Source organism: Zootoca vivipara, chromosome 4 (assembly GCF_965207765.1).
Source record: "Zootoca vivipara chromosome 4, rZooViv2.hap1.1, whole genome shotgun sequence".
NCBI classification, from domain to species: domain Eukaryota; kingdom Metazoa; phylum Chordata; class Lepidosauria; order Squamata; family Lacertidae; genus Zootoca; species Zootoca vivipara.
Genome location: NC_142587.1, coordinates 76,215,895 through 76,236,094, shown reverse-complemented (window position 1 = coordinate 76,236,094; position 20,200 = coordinate 76,215,895). Strand labels below are relative to the sequence as shown.

General features: G+C 45.3%; 1 protein-coding gene across 2 annotated transcripts in view; it reads right to left on the bottom strand.

Moving 5' to 3' along the window:
- DCLK1 (doublecortin like kinase 1) overlaps window positions 1–9,045 on the bottom strand; it is a 197,069-nt gene extending 188,024 nt beyond the window's left edge. The window contains exons 1-2 of one of the 2 annotated variants that reach the window (XM_060273780.2): window positions 8,637–9,045; window positions 306–695 (exon numbers count right to left, since the gene is read on the bottom strand). In XM_060273780.2, the coding sequence (XP_060129763.1) occupies window positions 306–681 (376 nt within the window). In that variant the 5' untranslated portion in view covers window positions 682–695; window positions 8,637–9,045. The remainder of the gene's footprint in view (window positions 1–305; window positions 696–8,636) is intronic. The other variant, XM_060273781.2, reaches the window with a different exon arrangement.
- Between the last annotated feature and the right edge of the window lie 11,155 nt (window positions 9,046–20,200).

Below are 20,200 nucleotides of genomic sequence, written 5' to 3'. Positions count from 1 at the left end.
CTGGCAGTTCCCTCACTGTGAGAAGCAAAGTTACAGGGAACCAGGCAGAGGGCCTTCTCAGTAGTGGTGCCTGCGCTGTGGAATGCCCTCCCATCAAGGATGTCAAGGAAATAAACAACTATCTGACTTTTAAAAGACATCTGAAGGCAGCCCTGTTTAGGGAAGTTTTTAGTGTTTGAGGTTTTATATTCTGTTTTTAGTGTTCTATTGGGAGCTGCCCAGAGTGGGCAGGGTATAAATATTATTATTATTATTATTATTATTATTATTATTATTATTATTATTATTATTATTATCATACTGACCTTCCACCAGCTGGTCTAAGGTGGTAATCTTCCTGACTCCATCAATGGTATAGATTGTTCTCACACCCTGGGGCAGATTGACGTTATCAGAGAGAGTCCGAGTCAGATCAGCCAGCAGGGCCTCGAAAGATCTAAACCGGTCGGGAGAGATGGCGTATACAATCCCTTTGAAATAGCGGTCCCCGTTGCGATAGAAGCGGACTTTCTTGGCCTTCTTCTCGGAGCTGAGGGTCTGTAGGGTGCGGGTGCGGTAGAAGCTGCAGTGGGCACTGTGGGTCGGGCTAGGCAGGCCGTTCACCCGCGACCCTCGGCTGTAGCGCTGCGCTTTGTCGCGCTCGTCAAAGTGTTCTAGCTCCATATCTCTCACAAAGGACATCTTGGACAGTTAATCTGTAAGGGGCGAGAGAGCAGACGTGGCAGAGACTGATCAATATGCACTGTAATTAAGCAGCAACCATATTAAAACACCAAGGATTTGGGGCTCTGGTACAACCAACCTGGATTTGGCCAACTCTTCCCGCAATGTAAGAATATTTATACACTGCTTAACGGCAATTGAAGAAAAACTCTGCAAGTGGCTTGCAGAAAATGTTATAAAATATTCATTAAAAACAGACTTTTTAAAAAGTAGACATAATAAAATCATCAGAATATAGATAAAAGCAAATTGATTTTTTTAAAAAAAATAAGATAAAATAAATGCATATAATTAAAATTCATGTCTGAGTAGGCTTGCCTAATCAAAAAAAGTTTTTAGCAGGCATCAGAAACAATGAGCGAGTGCTTAATATCAATGGGCAGGGAGTTCCAGAGACTGCCACATTACTATTACCACTAATATTATTATAACTGAAATTATATACTGCCTTCTACTTCAAGACGTAATACCAAGACGGTTCACAAACAAATAAAAGCCAACAGCAAAATAATAAGAATAAAACCAATTGTAAAAATACAGCTACCCATAATTAAGATACACAGTAAAACAATAGTCTTCTTGCAAGTGAGGAATGGACATTATGTGTGGCCCTTGTAAGAGGATTTAGCTTATTATAGAAAGGCATGGGCCACCAGGCTCCAGCTAAGCAGGGGAATGGAACAAGATATTTTACATTAGATAGCAAGATATTTTACATTAGATATTTTACATTGGATGGTCATTCTTTATTCCTTGTTGGCTTAGCAACCAATCTTGAATTTTTACTAAAATAAATAAAATGTTTGCCTGTCTGCTCCTCAGTGAGCCTTGAGTTACTTTCTGTTGTATTACCAGCAGTAGCTGAGATCCTTGCTAAATCAGACTCTCTCAAGCCTGCTAGAAAGGACTTAAGCACGACTCTGCTCAGCACAATCAAGATACAGATTTTACTCAAGTGCTGCTGCGACTGCAGACTTATTCTCTCATTTTAATGGCCTTGTGGATTTGTCACAATTTCCCCAGACTTTAATGGAGAACCTAATCACCAAGAAAGTGAGTCTTTCAAGATCTAGTGCATTCAATTCTGGACTGGGGCAGTGTGGTTTTCCACTAAAACATATGCAGGACCAATGATAGCATGTTCAAGAGTAAATAGCTGAAAGTGCAGTCCTATGCATGACTACTCAGAAGGAAACTCTGTCGAGACTTACTCCCAGGGAACTATGTAAAGCAAGGGGACCCTTTGGCCCTCCAGATGTTCATTTGCCCTGGACATTGGCCATTCCTGCTAAGGCTGAGAAGAGCTGCTGTTCAGTAACCTCTAGAGCAGGCACCCCCAAACTTCGGCCCTCCAGATGTTTTGGACTACATTTCCCATCTTCCCCAACCACTGGTCCTGTTAGCTAGGGATCATGGGAGTTGTAGGCCAAAACATCTGGAGGGCCGAAGTTTGGGGATGTCTGCTCTAGAGAGCCAAAGATTCCCCACTCCTGCTCTAGATTTTGTTGGTCAGTACTGCCACTGATCAGGTATGATGGGAGTTGTAGTCCAGCAACATCTGAAAGGCCATAGGTTCCCCACCCCAGTATACAGAATTGCAGCCTTATCTGGTAATCTATAGGTAGAGGTTAATTATTATTTTTAAAGTTGTCTTAGCGCAGGCTTTGCCAACTTGGTGCCCTCCAGATGTTTTGGACTGCAACTCTCATCAGCCCCAGCCTGTGCATAAGTTTGGCAAAGGCTGTCTTAGATCAAGGGTTGTTTGTGTTTGTTGCCATCTAGGTTCACTGACTGTTCAAAATGTTTCCATGGCAAACAGCCTATGGGTCAGAGACAACTCTGCCTAGACTAGTTCAAAGTTGCCATGCATTTGCACATCCCCAGCCTGTTAGCTATCTCCATTCTTATCTCACTAAATGAAAATTTATACTCCCATCTCAACCTGCATGTATCCTGAGGTCATCTTTGGAGGTACTCCTCCAGGTGTCCCTTTTATCTGAACTCCCTTCATTGCTCTGCCCAATTTTGCCTCTAGCTCCATCATGCCAGGGACCCATCTAGTCAAGCATCCTGTTCTCAGTGGCCAACCAGATGCCTACCGGAAACCTCATTAGGAAGGCCTTGGCACAACAGCTCTCTCTCTCCACCTGTGATTCCCAGCAACTGGTATTGAGAAGCATCCTGCCTCCAGCCATGGTGGGAGAACATAGCCATCATGGTTGGAAGCTACTGACAGTCTTACCCTTCATGAATTTGCATAATAATCTTTCACAGCTCTGCCCACACTGGCATATGGTTCCCAGAAGGCTGCCAAGTAAGGGATGTTGCCCTCAAGCAGAAAATGGTTCCCCATCCCTGATTTAAAGCAAAGAGTCATAGGAAAAATGGTAGCCTATATACCATTACATAAAGTACATCACAGTACATAAAGCCCCTGCCCCATTTCCTTGAAAATGCAGGCAAACATATGAAGGTTGTGGAGACTACCTCCCAAAAGCATTGCTATCCTATACCAAGTTGCGTTATTGGGCTATGTCATTCATCATTATCTAGATCAGAGGTTTTCCCCTGGGATCACTTGAAAATGGCCTTGGCAGACCACTTAACCATTTTTCTGCCTGTTGTACCAACTGTAACATGCAGTGCAAGAAGCAGTGTGATTTTTTGATTATATTTTTATTGCTTCTTTTATTTCTCATATTGTATTTTATTGCCATTTGAGTTCTGTGGACTTCAACTTCTAATGCAACAAAATACAATATAAGAAATAAAAGAAGCAATGAAAATGCATTCAATATCAATATGAATAGTTAATGCAGACATGCCAGAGACCACCTGAATAAATCTTGCAGTCCACAGGCAGCCCACAGGCCACATTCCGAGAACTCTTGTACTAGATGCTGTCTAGATCAGTGCGATCTAACTGGCAGCAGCTCCCTAGGATTTCAGACAGGGATCTTTCCCGCTCCTACATGAAGATACCAGGGATTAAACCTGGGGACTTTTGCATGGAAGGTTGGTGCTCCAGCACTGAGCTGCACCTCTTCTCCATAGGGAGGTACAGGCCCCAGGGTAAAACCCTGGCAAAGCAAATGTATGTCCTACAGGGTTTCCTTTCCCCATTCCTCCCAGGGTACAGAAATAATACTGGAGTAATGCTTCAGTCTTCAGAAGGGAGAGCCATAGGGGCAAATTCCCACTCAACCATGAACCTCATTGGAGGGTTTATCCAAAGCAGTGCTACATGAACAAACACCGTCCAACTTTTTCAGACACAAAACCTGGATGTGCATCTTCCAGGATGCACTCCTGGGTGAGTGACGTGACCAGTGCCTCACTCTCAGTCCAAAAAAGGCACCTTTTCAGGACAAGAGAACAGCATGAGTATATGTGAGATCGTGGTGCCCAAAATGAACACCATGACCTCACATGGGGGGGGAAACCCCCAGGATGTCCTTTTTTTTTCGGGGCACTTGGCAGTTATGTGAACGTTCCAAGGATTTCCACAGAGGAGAACATTCTCCACCTCTCCTTCCCAGGAGGGCCCCTAAATCTGTTCTGGGTTCTTCCACAATCCCCATGGAGCAAATTTAGGAAGGGTGTGGGGTACATACAGGAAGAAAGTTCCATTGTGTAAGCAGAAACACTTGTGCTAACAGGACACATTAGCTGAACCCCACGCTTGATGACCTTGGGCCAGTCACTACATCTCAACCTAACCTACCCCACAAGAGTTTATGAGGAGAAGATGGGGAAGCAGGAGAACCATGCACTTTGAGCAGGACATATCAATGTAATAAATAAATAAATAAGCCTAACATACTAGGAAGTAAGGTCCAACTATATATGCAACAGTATCAGGTGATAAACTTTTCCTGGACTGTACCAATTCAGACAGCAGGTGGGAAAGTTGTGTCATCTTTATGGAAAAATAATAGCACCATCTACCAATATACTATACAAAGGTAAAGCCTGGGATTGGGGAAAAAATTGGCTTTGATTTTCCCCAGTTTGTCATTGTTCTACTCATAAATTCCATTCTCCGTATTTCCACATCAGTCTGTGAAAATCCCATAAGAATCCACCAGTATTTCAGGGCTAAATTCTCCTAAAATACATATTTTGTATGCATTTTTGCCTAATATATACACTTTTGCTAATCACTTTACCCTCAAATATCCACTCAAATATGCATTTTCATGCATAATTTACCCTAATATATACATTTTTGTATACATTACTTGTTTGGAGAACTGTTGTGCAAAATTCAGGGAAGTGCAAATTTCAAAGTATGGCTGTGTTTCATTTTCTTATATTGTTCTTAAAAATGCAAATGTAGGCAGGTTTGCTTTAAGTGCAAGCTGAACTGAATTTCTTGCCTATCCCTGGCAAAGCCTAAGTTAAACCTTTCTCCCTGGTGCACTGCATTTTCTCCCTGGTGCACTGCATTTTCGACATATAAGGAGGCCTCATTGTCATTAGGGGTTGGGGATGCATTCAGAAAGCTTCCTCATTTGCAGCCTGAAGTTGTATAATCCAGAAAAATCTTAGCATTTGATTCTACTGCATGAGTACATTGGGCCTATGTATCATGGGACTTACCTCTGAGTAGACACAAAAAGGATACAAAGGATACAAAAAGAAGCACCAGAAGTCCCTATCTAGAATAAAAGGACTATAAATGAGCTAATCTTGTATGTTTAAACCTTCAAAAATACTAGCCATCATTGGTATTTTCCCCCTTGAAATGAAGAGGAATTATAAGCATTTGGATTAGCATAAACTGCTGTCCAGTTGACAGCTTCAGAATCATAAAATGAATTGACTGATATCAAAACATACAGGACAATTATAAAAAAACAAATATGATGTCAGAATTCTGTCCAAAATAAAACAAACACGCTCCTAATACAGTACATATATTAAAACACTGCAACCATCTTAACCCAGGATCTATTTAAGGCATTTTGAGAATGCCATCTTCCCAACTATGTAAAGCCTTGCTTGTTAAATAAATAAATCCAGGAATCCCATCATTTTGTTTACAGCTGTAGCCTACACTTGTAGCTTTTTTAAAAAGTTGCAAAAATAAAGCACAGCAAAATGTATTTATAGCAAAAATATACAAACCTAATTTAAAAGTGTCTTATCCATCACATTGATTTCCCATAAAGGAAAATAGCAGAACCGCACAGGCTATATCACTAATCATTGGGTGACAGACATTGGGGGTGGGGGTGGTAGGGAGAGGGAGAAAGCAATCAGTAGTTTGGGAACCTTAATGTGTTTCTTTGAAAGACCCTCCAATTTCAATAGGACCTGGTTCCACATCATTGTGCTCAAGGCTACAGGCTTTTGATGTACCAAAGACATCTCAGTAGTGCCCTGGGCTCACGTTTAAAACTAGATAGGCATGCATCCCACCTCAACTTTTAGCATACAGGTAAATAAAGAACACAGGTGTAGGGCTGCTAGATCAAATCAGAGCCCTGTCCAAGCCACATTGATTCATTATTCACAAAAAGTGGGGGCTCTACTTGTTGAAGAGGGGGGTGCCACTGGTCCCACTCCACCCCAACATCCATGGATGTTTCCATTAGGAATGGAAGCCTATGCATACAAGGACCTATGAAAGCAGGCTTGCCAACTACAGACAACCACACTCAATGTGTGGACACTGAAAAGTGGGGCTGGGGAGCTGAATGGGTTTAAAGGTGGGGCTGATAGTGTGGCCCCATTGCCCTTTCAATGCATGGAAACCCCTTCTTGCATTCAAGAGTGGCTAGCCAGGTGCTCCTGAGAAACTCAGAAGCAAAGTATGAAGGCAGTAATCCTCCTCTGCTGGTGGTCTCTGGCATGTTGCAATCACAGGTACAGTGCCCCTGAATATGGAGGTTCTATTTTGCCATTATTGCTAATAGCTACCGATAAGCCTGTTCTCCATGAATTTGTCCAAATACATTTTAAATACCATTTAAAACTAGCAGCGATCCTTAAACATGTGCTGATGGGCTTCAAAGTTGAACATATATACGGTACCTCCTGAAAACTTCATCTAGAACAGGCGGTGCTCTTATTCCAGACTTTTCACATCTGCTTAGCATGAACATCCCATGTTATGGAGATTATCCACCTTAGAATTTGCAAGTTATTGAACACATTTGTTTACAAAAAAAAAAGAGCTACAAGTCTGAAATCCTGTCTAATCACAGATGATAATGTCTAATCATAGCCATGATGTGGCATTTGAAAGCATGGTAGAGGCGCAGTTTAGGCCTGAGATCAGACACCAGCATTTTCAAAGCAAACTCCAAATTTTAAACTCCAAAGTGCAGATTTATACGAAACAGCCTGGCACCATCCTAGTATTATACATGAAAGGCCACAGAAGAATAGCCCTACATCTGAAAGTGTAAGCCTGACTGCATAGTGGAAACACAGTGGTGGGAATCCTGCAGAAGATTAGATGCAAATTTTAAAAAATTACAGAAAAAATGAAAAATTACAGAAAGAATATTTAGGAGATGCCCTGACCCAGCATGAATAATTTTACTTCAATAGGAAGCTTTAAAGAGGAACTGTGATGCTTTTCAATCACAACATGGCCATGTCACACCAATGACTGCCACCCCCCGCCCCAAATTCTGTGTGTCCATCATGAGGAATAGGCCACAGCTCTCAAGCCACTTAATCCAGAGAAGGTCCATAGACGACACACACACACACACACACAAGCTCAGAACAAACTGTTTAAGGGCGACAGCCTAACAATTAAAATTTGTAGGCAATAAATCACTTTGCAGACCCTAATTGCAGGCTGCTATATAATGGAACACGCCCAGCTAAGACCTCCATGCCCCTACCATGCACACCACATTCATCGAGTGCAGGAAGGCGGCACTGCAAATGCGGGTGGAGAGTTCCACAAAGCAATCAAACACAGCCCCAAATACATGCCACAAATCAATATACAAATCATTCAGAGAAGACTGAACAATAGGCTCCGTTTGGCCAGTCATTAGGAAAAGCCACCATCCTCAGTTACATAATGGGCTTTTAAAAATAATAATAATAAAAAAGGGCATCCTTTAAAATGTGGCGCAAGTGATTAATATAGAATAATAAGCCACGTGGACCACCTCGATGCACAGATAATGGACTTCAGAAGAGAATCACCCTGGCCATCTTTTTGCCTATTTCCTTTCTTCGTTTTCTCTCTCTCTCCAAAAAATAGAGGTGACACCATCTGCCCCCATGTTAGCAGATGGGGCACGTTGTCCCCGTCTCTGCCTGCACGTTTTTCACAGACACAAAAAAACGCTGTGGCTATCAAGCTATCAATGCATGAAATAAAGGTGTCTCCCCAGCATGCTCAAAGCAAGTGGGTAGACATATCAGGATTCTTTAAAATAAATAAATCGTAGAATACAGAATTTCCCTAGTGCCTGGTGGCTGTGGCCAAATGAGGCAAGAGAAAGCCCAAAGGAGCCGGTTAAAGGGGGGGGGCGCTTTGCCTCTGATTTCACACAATGACAGGCGCCTTCTCCCCTAGACAGAGAGGGGAACCTCCTCCTCCCCATCTCAGCTGCAGCCCAAAATGGTGCAAAAAAATCGCAGAGCTCCCCAATTTGGCAAAGCAGGAAAGGGGGTGCGGCGGGGGAAAGAGAGAGAGAAAGCCCCGGAGCAGCCCCCTACCTAACCCAACCCGCATCCTTCCAAGATGCTCATCCCAAGACAATGGGGAGAGGTGCGTGCTGGGGAGGGGGAGGCACAGAAGCTTTTGACAGCCAGGACCTTTCTATTTTTCTTTTTTCTTTTTTGCATTACAGGAACAGAGTCGGCGGGGGGCGCGAAAATGCCTCCCCCTCCCCGAGAAAGGCGGGCGAGGAGCTGCCCCTTTGCGCAGCGCTTACCTGTGCTTTGCAAATCGCGCAGCGTCCCTTCTCGGCTTCCAAACAAGCGCAGGCAGGTGCGCGGGCTGGCTGGCTGGCTGGCTTGGCGCAAAGGGGGTGGGTACCACCGGCGTCTCTCAGCAGACAAAGCCCCGCTCGGCGGTCACGAGCAGCAGCAGCAGCAGCGCCGTCCTGCTCTCACACGGAGCTTGGCGGCTGAGGCTGCCTGAGGGAAGGGTTCGGCTGGCTTTGTGGCTGCTCCCCTCCCGGCACCCTTCCTGCTGCCTCGCGGGCGGGCGGGCGGGCTGGCTGGCTAACGCGGCGGCTGAGTCGCTCCTGCAACTGCTTCGCCTTTCTTCTCCCTTCAGCCGCTTACGGGACTCATTTGCATTCTTAGCCCGGCCCTCCTGGAAATGCGGCTCTTCGGGCTGGGCGAAGCGCGAGCGCGGCCTCTGCCCAGAGGGCGGCGCTGTTTCCGCCGACACCGCCCTGCCCCTCCCCGCCCTCCGCCGCTGGGGATGGTAGCGGTCCGGCAGGCTGCATAAGGCGCCTGAAGGGAGGGAGATGCGCTGCGGGCGGGTGGCGTATATAGACCGCCTCTGTCCCACAGGCTCAAAGAGGAAGTAGAAATCCGTCTGGAACGTGGGAAGCATAGGAGTCCCTTCGCCCCCCCCCCCAGCAAAATATTTGAGGGGCTGGTCCCCCCAAAGTTGATGGACTGCTATTCAAATAGTGTGGGTGCGCCCCATTATGTGATCAATTATGTGGGGTGGGGCTTACCTGCCCCCCAGTGTCTTATTCATTGTGACGAGACACTAAATAGTGCCTCTGGGCAGGGGTGCCAACTTGAATAAAATATTGGGGGGGACCACCTGCCCCACAAAATCACAAGACGTGCCACACACACCATTTGAATGGCAATGCCCATCAATTTGGAGAGAGGGTGACCCTCTCCAATATTTTATTTTATGGGGTGCGGGAGGAAGGGCTCTAGGAGTTGGTGCCTATGCCTCTTGAGCATGCGAAGAGAGGCAACGGCTTTTTTAAAAAGTGTAGAGGCCAAAGCCTGACTTTGGGGGAGTTTCTCTCTCTCCCTCCCTATCTCTTTTCAAAGGTGATCCCTGCAATATTAGGAATGGTGTGTGGGAACAAATGCAGCGCACCTTTTCTTGACCAACCCACAGAATCTGTCAGGGTGATGCAGGGGCATCCTATAGGCAAGGACAGGATGTTGCTGAACTAGATGGGACTTTGGTGCAGCAGGGCTCTGCTTACGCTCTTAGGGATACCAACTTCTAGGCAGGTGGACTGCAGTCTGGCATCCCTGTAGAAACAGATATGGACATGCTAATAATGAATATAAGCGCTGCTTCAGATTAATGTTTCTATGTGCATAGTCCACTGGTTTAGTCCTTTTGCTCTGGTTTATATACTGTCACCTTCCCATGCTAATTAGCCTCTCACTATCTCCTAATAGCAGGGTTGGCCAAAGACATTTTCTTGCCCAAGGCAATGTACAAGATGGCATCCTCCCTCTCCGCTCCACATACAGAAGCTGACCAAACGGAGTCCTGCTTCATCATGGGTGTCAAGAGGGTGCCTTCCAGAGCAGGTTTCCCAGGACAGATCATGGGCAACAAGCTGTGTGGCTGGTGGGGGGTGGCAGGGTTTTTTTGCCAGTTGAACAGCTGCCTCACTGGTTAAAGCCAGTGGTGTTTTGGCTGACCACCCCATGACAAATTCCACCTACTCTACAGAGGAGTCTCTTTAGAGCAGGCATCCCCAAACTCGGCCCTCCAGCTGTTTGGGGACTACAACTCCCATCATCCCTTGCTAACAGGACCACTGTCAGGGGTGATGGGGACTTGTAGTCCCAAAACAGCTGGAGGGCCGAGTTTGGGGATGCCTGCTTTAGAGTATATCGTTATGTGGTCAACCGACTCACAAACTATAGAACTCCATCAATGAGATTGGCTAGTGGATGAATGAGTGAATGATGGGAATGATTCAGCTCCTCTGGATTTCAAGAAACAAGTGGGGCCTGCAACAAATAGTTGTGGTGCAAGCTCCTTTCTAAAAGTGCTATCTTGATCAGGCTTCTAGCCAGCCGTTGCTCCCAGCAGACGTGAATTCCTCTCCTCCTACACCCCACATGTCACGGTTTTCTATTCCAACTGACACACTACATTCCACTGCTCACTCCTCATTGGGCTATTTTTCAAGAGGTTGCACAATTGGGTGTGTTTTTTGTTTGTTTGTTTTTCACTTATCCAAATCACAGGGTTTTCACAAGCATGGGACCTTCTGGATGCAAAATATGTGCTTTCCCGCTGAGCCAGGGCCTTTTCCAAACCACACCCCCATGCCACCAGGAGGAAATGGTTCCCAGAGCCGTTTTTCCCATAGGACTTAGTGGTGCATTGCGCCAGGGCACCGGCCTCTCAGGGGCACCCTAACAAGTGGGGGAGCTGCGCGGCTTTGCCGGCGGCCTCCCCTTTCCCTGCATGCCCACCAGCTGTGCCTTGTCAACCATATGGCTGGTGGGTGCGCAGCTTCCCTCCCAAGCCTCTGTGGGGATCGCTCTCCTCCTATGGAGGCTTGGGAGGGGTACAACTTCACTCCCAAGCCTCTGCAAGGATCGCTCTCCCGCAGTGGCATGGGGGAGAGTTCCGCTCCCCCTGGTGGCTGGCAGTGCACAGCTACAGCCACCCCAACACTATCTATGGTAATTTGGGGGCGCTGGGTGGATATTTGCACCCCGGTGCCGCAACTGCTAAAGACGACCCTGATGGTTCCTACCCCTTTATCCCAGAATTCAAGTGGTGTAACCTGAGATTTGTAGCATACAGGAGGAACTTGTTCAGCCTGCAATTTCCATCTTCTAACAAAGTCTACAAGCTGACCTCATGGCTACAACATCCAGCCTAATATATCTCCTTGTTTTGGTTTTAATTCTTCCTCATCTGCACCCCCTATCTTGTTGGAGCACCTAGACTGACGAAGAGTTCTTTGGAACCTGGAAGCTTGCCACAATTTTGTGACATTTTAGTAGGTCCTGAATCTGATAAAGGTATTGGTCAACTGTGGATTTTTGAGGGTTCCTCCCCCCCCCCCTTAAAGCTACCTTTGCTTTTTATATAATAAACATTTTCTGTAATGCACATCTAAGGTATTTCATACCAGGCATAGCTAAAGTATAAATTTATATCAGTTGTGTGATACCCAGTATCAATGCCAGGTTTACGTATAAGCTAAACAAGCTATAGCTTAGGGCCCCACTTTCTCCCCCCCCCAAATTTCACTATTAATATTCTTCTTCTTAATTGTATTTCAGTTCAAAAAGTACTTTGATAAAATACATATTTTGTTATGTGCAAATGGCTTTAGATACCTATTAGGTCCATAAATTACCATATAGCATATATTCAACACAAAAAACAGCGACAATTGTTTGTTGGCAAATGACAGCTGGACATGTAAAGGGCCCCATTACCTTCAGTAGCTTAGGGCCTCATCAAACCCATAGCTGCCAAGTTATCCCTTTTTTAAAGGGAAATTCCATTATGCTGAATAGGCTTCCTCGTGAGAAAAGGGAAAACTTGGCAGCTATGATCAAACCTAAATCTGGCCCTGCACAGTATCATGTCCTTCCCAAAGAATCTTAGTAATTCTAGTCTGACACAGTACAAAACTCATCTGTTAGAGGGTCTCAGCCTTCTTGCAGAAATACAATTTCCAAGTGTCCCCAGGGATGAGGAAATGACCATTGAACTACTTGGTGTCTATCTTGTAGATATGCTTCTTTATCAGTGTGTGCCTGAACCATCTGTTTGGGAGAGTTAGGGCCTTAGCTCAATTGTAAACCACATGCAAAAGACCCCTGGTTCAACCCCTGATATCTTTTTGGGCTGAGAAGGCTGTTTGAAACCATAAAGATCTGCTGCTAGCTGAATGGGTTGCAATAAAAAAACCCAGGTATTTTCAGCTCACACTCGTCTGTTTGCATAGGAAATGGCCACAGTAACTGAACCAGTCTCCGCATAAGAGGGATTAGTATTTGTATAGGTTATCCACATTGTTCCAGTTCCCAGAGATGAACATCAGCGAGGCAAGCAAGGAGTACGGATTTAACACACCAATGTGTTGTGTGGATGGCAGGGGACAGATGTTCATGGCAGGTGAACTTGTCCATCAAAAGTAGCTGGATTTATCTTTGATTATAATCATTTTTCAATGACAAACCTAGACAACATCTTAAAAAGCAGAGACATCACCATGCCTACAAAGGTCCGTATAGTTAAAGCTATAGTTTTCCCAGTAGTGATGTATGGAAGTGAGAGCTGGACCATAAAGAAGGCTGATCGCCGAAGAATTGATGCTTTTGAATTATGGTGCTGGAGGAGACTCTTGAGAGTCCCAAGGACTGCAAGAAGATCAAACCTATCCATTCTGAAGGAAATCAGCCCTGAGTGCTCACTGGAAGGACAGATCCTGAAGCTGAGGCTCCAATACTTTGGCCACCTCATGAGAAGAGAAGACTCCCTGGAAAAGACCCTGATGTTGGGAAAGATTGAGGGCACTAGGAGAAGGGGACGACAGAGGACAAGATGGTTGGACAGTGTTCTCGAAGCTACGAACATGAGTTTGACCAAACTGCAGGAGGCAGTGCAAGACAGGAGTGCCTGGCGTGCTATGGTCCATGGGGTCACGAAGAGTCAGACACGACTAAACGACTAAACAACAACATAATCCTTTTTAAAAATAAAAATAAAGACCACATTAAGGCTAAGGCTTTGATCTTATGGGAGATCTGATAACTCGGTGGTAGACCACAAGCTTTGCACACAGCAGGTCCCAGGTCCAACCTTGAGCATCACCAGTAAAAAGGATCAGGTAGCAGATGATGTGAATGAGCCTCCACCTAAGACCCCAGGAAGCCACTTCCAGTCAGACACAAGACGAGCTGGAGAAATAGACTGGTCTCTTACAAGGCAGTTTCCTGTGTTCACATTTGTAGGTTCATCACTTGATTTTTCGACAACGGATGGCTGGCAATTGAACATGTGAACAGACAACCCTGGAAAACATGGGCGATGCAAATAAGCCCTGCATGTTACCCAGGTTTGCTCAGGGCCAAGAACATTTCTTATTTGTGTTCTGACTATAGATAGACCTTAAATGTGCATAGCTGGTGGCTTTCCACATTAAAATGCATCCAGGCATAAGTGCTTGAAGGATCAAGACTTTGCTTGTAAGGATTTTGGGAGAAAACACCATGAATTATATATGTGGGCGGGCTCTCCATAAGTGATGCAGTACACGTCTGTTTGAACTTGGGTGCTGAAAATGCAGCTAAAATTTGTATGTGTGGCTGGCTAGCAGGGCCTGTACCACCTTTGTTTTGGCTGTCTGCTCTTTTAACAGCTGCTGAATAAGTGAGCATTGTTTTATGCAGCAGACAACTACTCTGTGTCCAAAACATGGTTCTAAAGCTTTGTCAGCATTGCTTCCCCCCCCCCCCCCCAGTTCTGCTGGCAGTGTTTGGGCTTGTCTGTCATCCTTATAGATTGTTCTTTTTCTCTCTCCCTCTCTTTCTTTTCATTGTAAAAGTCTAAAAGAAGAATTACAGAATTATAAAAGGACAACCTAAGTAACCCAGCGTTCCCTGAGAACCGCGAAGAATATTGGCTTGCTTTTGGAGGCAATGTTTTTGAGTGTCAGGAAGAATGAGCAATAGTTGCAGGAGGAGGAGGAGGAGGAGGAGGAGGAGGAAAGAATGAAGGAACATGGATGACCAACCTGGGGGGAAATTCAGCAACTCTTAGCTAGCTTGTATGGTCAGATCTACATATTCATATATATTCAGGCTTGAAAACAGCGCTCTATGCATGTTGGAGGGGGGATGCAGATCCCAGGCTAAAAGGATCTCCCACCCTTAAGGTACTGTAAATGCTTCCTCCAGCACCACTGACAACATTTCCAAACATTTGCTGGTCACCTGTTAGGTGGCTGAAAAAGGTGTTTAGTTCTGTTAGTAAGGGAAGCGGGTGGTGTTGTGCCTCCTGGACTTGCTGATCAGAAGGTTGGCGGTTTGAATCTGCATGACGGAGTGAGCTCCTATTGGTCTGTCCCAGCTTCTGCCAACCTAGCAGTTTGAAAGCATGCCAGTGCAAGTAGATAAATAGGTACGGTACCACTGTGGTGGGAAGGTAAACGGCGTTCTCGTGCGCTCTGGCACTCATCATGGTTCTCTATGGGTCAGTAGCCGGAAAGCTGTCTGTTGACAAACGCTGGCTCCCTCGGCCGGAAAAGCAAGATGAGTGCCACACCCCATAGTTGTCTTTGGCTGGACTTAACCATCCAGGGGCCTTTTACCTTTCACCTTGACTAAACATCTCATAAGCAGTAGATGTCAATGTATGAACAGTGCGTGCATTTCCTCTACTCAACTGCACCTGCCTTTCACTTGGGGAGATTTGCCTGCTGAAATCAGTTTTTACTTGAAGATCTTCCTTGCTTTATCTAGGTGTCAACACAAGAGGTGTGCCCCCATCTCCACCCAAGAGTCAGTTCGCATATGATGAAATTTGCTCCGACGTACACAGATAACAGCTCACACAAATGACTTGCTTGCAAGAGTAATGTAGGCTGCTGTGAAGCATATCTACAGAAGACATAAACGCAGTTCCCTTTAGCAAAGTTTCACCACCCACCATGGGACACAGTGAAAGCTACCAAAATGGTCTCTCTTTTTGCTTTCCCAATGCTATGCAGCTCACACAAAGAGTCCATTCATCTAAGTGGCGTGTTTGAACATCTCAGAGACAAGCCATATTACATACAAAAACTTATAGGCTGTGAATATCTTCATTGGCAAATAACTGATCTGTTCTGAAATCTCTGGGTGTTTGTTGCTCCGATGTCAGAAGTTTGTGCCAAGGGGAAATAGACCCTGAATTGTGTATTCTAAGGTCTGTGAACATTAGTTAAATGTAACTATTTCTATTCTTAGAGGCTACACAGACCATACATTTTCAAAGGGCATCTCTTTGTTTTGTTCAGATTGGGACCGTGGCATGTTCTCAGAGTCTTTGATGAAAATGGACAGATGACACGCTGCTACTCAGTCACATGGCTCAGCCATCTTCCACTAAACCACATAAGGAGGAGTATACAGTTCTTCTATGATTAATCAGATATGAAAACAATGGCAGTAGTTGTCTCCCAGAAACTGAACTGTTGCTTTTGCCTGGCATGTGTCTTACAGGTCATATACAGTATGGGAGAGGCCCAGTGTCTATGAAACAAGCCCTCTATTGATATACTGTCCACATTAGGACAGAAACAAACAGGAGGAGTTTAACACTTCTGCTGTAATCCAGAATTCCAGTTAGGTAAAAAAAGGTAAAGGGACCCCTGACCATTAGGTCCAGTCGTGACCGACTCTGGGGTTGCGCGCTCATCTCGCATTATTGGCCGAGGGAGCCAGCGTACAGCTTCCAGGTCATGTGGCCAGCATGACAAAGCCGCTTCTGGCAAACCAGAGCAGCACATGGAAACGCCGTTTACCTTCCCGCTGTAGCGGTTCCTATTTATCTACTTGCATTTTGACGTGCTTTCAAACTGCTAGGTTGGCAGGAGCTGGGACCAAGCAATGGGAGCTCACCCCATCACAGGGATTCGAACCGCTGACCTTCTGATCAGCAAGCCCTAGGCTCAGTGGTTTAACCACAGCGCCACCTGGGTAGATACAGTTAATTAGTGTAGCTGTGGTATAGTTGGAGTTCACAAGAGTTTAATCTCCATTAGTATGTTAGGCATGTAATAATTTGATAGCCATATCCAAATTAATATTTCTCCCACATACTTAGTTGGGAGAAACATGCTTTTGTCTGCTTTTTTTGGGGGGGGGGGGAGAGCGGAATCAACCCCTTTGTTGAGAAATCAGTAATCACATTTTTCAGGATGGATGAAACTGTATTATAACAAATCACACAAAGGAAAGGCCCTTAAAGGGAAAATAGGGCTGTTAGCATAGAAAGACAACATACATTTGATTGAAACAAATTATGCAAATCTGATTCAAGGTTCCGTTTCAGAGATGGCAAGCAGTTTAATGGATAATGTCCGTGCAATCGAAAATAAAGAATCATAAGCCTGAGTGTTGGCTTTCAGATATCCTGGTCTAGCATTGCAAAAGAATGCAATGCTTTTACTGCCTCGGAAGTAAAAATAGTGTTTTCAAAGGAAATAAGACAGATTCAAGGAAGTAAGGATATCAATGTCCTGATGGTTGTCTATTCCAGGATCATAAGATGCCTCTGAATCCCAGTGGTTGGAGGAGGAGGAGGAGAAGGAGAGCAGGAGAGGTATATTGCTTTCATGGCAAGACTGTGAGCTTCCCATAGGAAACTGCTTGGCCACTTTGGGAACCAGGATATTGGAATTAATAGGTCTTTGGCTTCATCCAGTCAGGTTGTTCTTATGTCTTATGTTCTTATTACAAGATTACACATACTCTCTCTCTGCCATCTAGAAACATTTATTTTCATACTTGAACATTAAACTAGTATAACGGTAAAATAAACATTTTAACCACCTATGACTTAATTAGGAGTCTATTAATGCAGGGAAGATCTTCAAAAGCTACTTCTGGGAGGGAAAAGAGGTGGCACAGGCCATTTTAGGGGAGCAAGGATTTAAGCCTTCTGTATAAGGACGCAGGTGGCGCTGTGGGTTAAACCACAGAGCCTAGGGCTTGCTGATCAGAAGGTTGGTGGTTCGAATCCCTGCGACGGGGTGAGCTCCCGTTGCTCAGTCCCAGCTCCTGCCAACCTAGCAGTTTGAAAGCACGTCAAAGTGCAAGTAGATAAATAGGTACTGCTGCAAGCGGGAAGGTAAACTGCGTTTCCCTGTGCTGATCTGGTTCTCCAGAAGTGGCTTTGTCATGCTGGCCACATGACCCGGAAGCTGTAAGCCGGCTCCTTCAGCTAATAACGCGAGATGAGCACTGTAACCCCAGAGTCGGTCACGACTGGACCTAATGGTCAGGGGTCCCTTTACCGTTACCTTATAAGGACTTCAATATATATGACAAAAAGCTAGAGGAGTGAATGAGGCAGCGTGAATTTTCCTTGGGTGTAGAGTACCCATTGCTCTTCACTACCCTGCCTCCCTGGGCTTCTTCAAGAGGAAGGACAGGATATAAACTGCATGAATTTGTGAGCAAATAAATACCCCCACCCCCTAGAAGCATCCCTGAGTTAACCAAATAAGAGGTTCAGAAAGTGCTGAGGAAAGGGTTGGGCAGTCAGGAAGTTCATAAATTAAGCAGATACAACCAGTCACACTTCTGGTTGCAGGTCTCTAACTGGATGCTTTCTTTGAAGTCTGACTACGTCTACATCCAGAAAGCTGAAGAGTGTCTCAGCACCAGAAGCAATGGACAGAGCCCAGCTGCTGCTGCAGCTAAAAGCAGCAGAGAGGCAAAGAAGGCCAATGCCCAGCGTTGAAAAGTAGCAGCCAAGTTTGACAGCCAGGATTCCTGAAACTGCTGAGCTGTGAGCAGTGTCTGCAGCAGGGGGTGGAGAGTTGAAAGACAGAAGCTGGGAAATCGACTTGCAGATTTGCAACAGCTGGAGAACAATAGGAGACACAGAAACAGCCACTAAGAAACTTTGAGCAGCTTAGAAAGCGGGCAAGGCAAGAAAAGAGAGGGAGTGTTTTGCAACTGGGCTTCACAGGTCATCATGAAGGTTAAAAGCTAAACTGTTAATAATGCAATTCCTTCCAGTAGCACCTTAGAGACCAACTAAGTTTGTCATAGGTATGAGCTTTCGTGTGAATGCACACTTCTTCAGATACACAGTGTATCTCAAGAAGTGTGCATGCACACGAAAGCTCATACCAATGACAAACTTAGTTGGTCTCTAAGGTGCTACTGGAAGGAATTTTTTAATTTTGTTTCGACATCAGACCCACGCGGCTACCTACCTGTAACTATTAATAATGCATTTGATTTATTACTTGCATTGATATCCCCCTTTTCCTTCAAGGAGTCCCAGGGCCAGCTGTACCACTAGGCAGAGTGAGGCAGCAAATAGTCCTTTATATTACTCATGTACAGTAAAAAGTAGCCAGAGGAACATGTTCTGTTTTTGGAACAATGTTTAACATGGGCGGCGTGATGAGTTAGAGAGTCTGCTCTGGCTCTAGTTCTTGACACTTGGCACTTCTGTAAAGGTTTTATGAACCAACGCCTAGTAGAACAAATTTAATTCAAATTTTCCAGGGCTAATCTATTACCCAACACAAGCCCTTTATGTGCTCCCACTGGATGTTGCAGCAATTGCTGGATTGCAGGAGAGAGATTTCCTTTGTTAAGGGGATTTTCTGCCCTAGCCATTATGAGAAACTAAGAACAGAACAACACATCAGACCATTTGGTTTAGCAAAAACACAAACGCTTAGCAAAGCCACTTACAATGATTGACTTGTCCCAGTAGTAGTCTAAATTAAGTTGCTTTGCATCGAACATTTTATTGCCCAAGAAAAATTAAAGAATTTGTACAGTATATTTTGCTTTCCAATAATCTTTGAATTAGTGCTATGAAGCTGACTTTTATGGATTACTTCCTTAGGCAAATACATTCTCTGCTTGAATAACTTTCTTTTTTTTTAAAGAAACAGATTTGTTCTGTAATAGTAGATGCTCAATGAAACAGAAATACTTCCTTCATTTTAAAGAAGTATAATAGGGGCCTCCAAACTAGACTTGTGGGTCTGGTTAAAGAGGTGGGGAAGATAAAGATAGATTTGTCTCCAAGTATTTCCTGTTTCAATGGTCTCCAACCTACAATCATGTGATCAGAGGCAATATTAGGCTTGTTTACATCACACGTTACACTGATTGTGTGCCCACACTGCCTCTACTCATGTACAAATGTCCATGTGAAATGTGAAATGTTCTGTGCACCTCAACTATTGTGTACATAGGAATACAGCCAGGAGTGGCCATTGGGGAGAGTCGTCACTGCACACCTGGCCTCCTGGCTGTGTGTGATGGCCTGGGACTTGGGCTCGGGCTCGGAGACGGAGGAATCGCAGCCTGTACTGGACCCTCTGCCTGGGACATCGGCTGAACCTAGTCTGGGGCCTGTTCCTGAAGAGTCTCAGTCTGCTCAGGTTCCCCTGCAACAAGCACTAGCTGGGCCGAGTCAGGGGCCTGAGCCTGTTCTGGCTCCAGGTGCTGAGAATACCTCATTGCCAACAGCTGGTCCACTACCGGCTGAGTCAGGAGAGGCTGAAGCGGCTCCTGGGTCCAGTAACCCCCCAGCATCTCCCGAGCTGCAGAGACTCTGGGCTGAGAGGAGAGACCTGAGTACTCGCAAGAGGAGTGCTCGCCTTCAGGTGAGACAGGGTGGTGAGTCATCGGGGGATCGGGACTGGCCATTACCTCGCCAGAGATGAAAGGCGGTCAGACCCCGCCCCAGGTTGCGGGAGCAACATTGCTGATTGCCAGATCCTGCCTGTGCCCCAGAACCTGACCTGACCTGGATTCCTGCGCCTGACCTCACCTAGTCTCC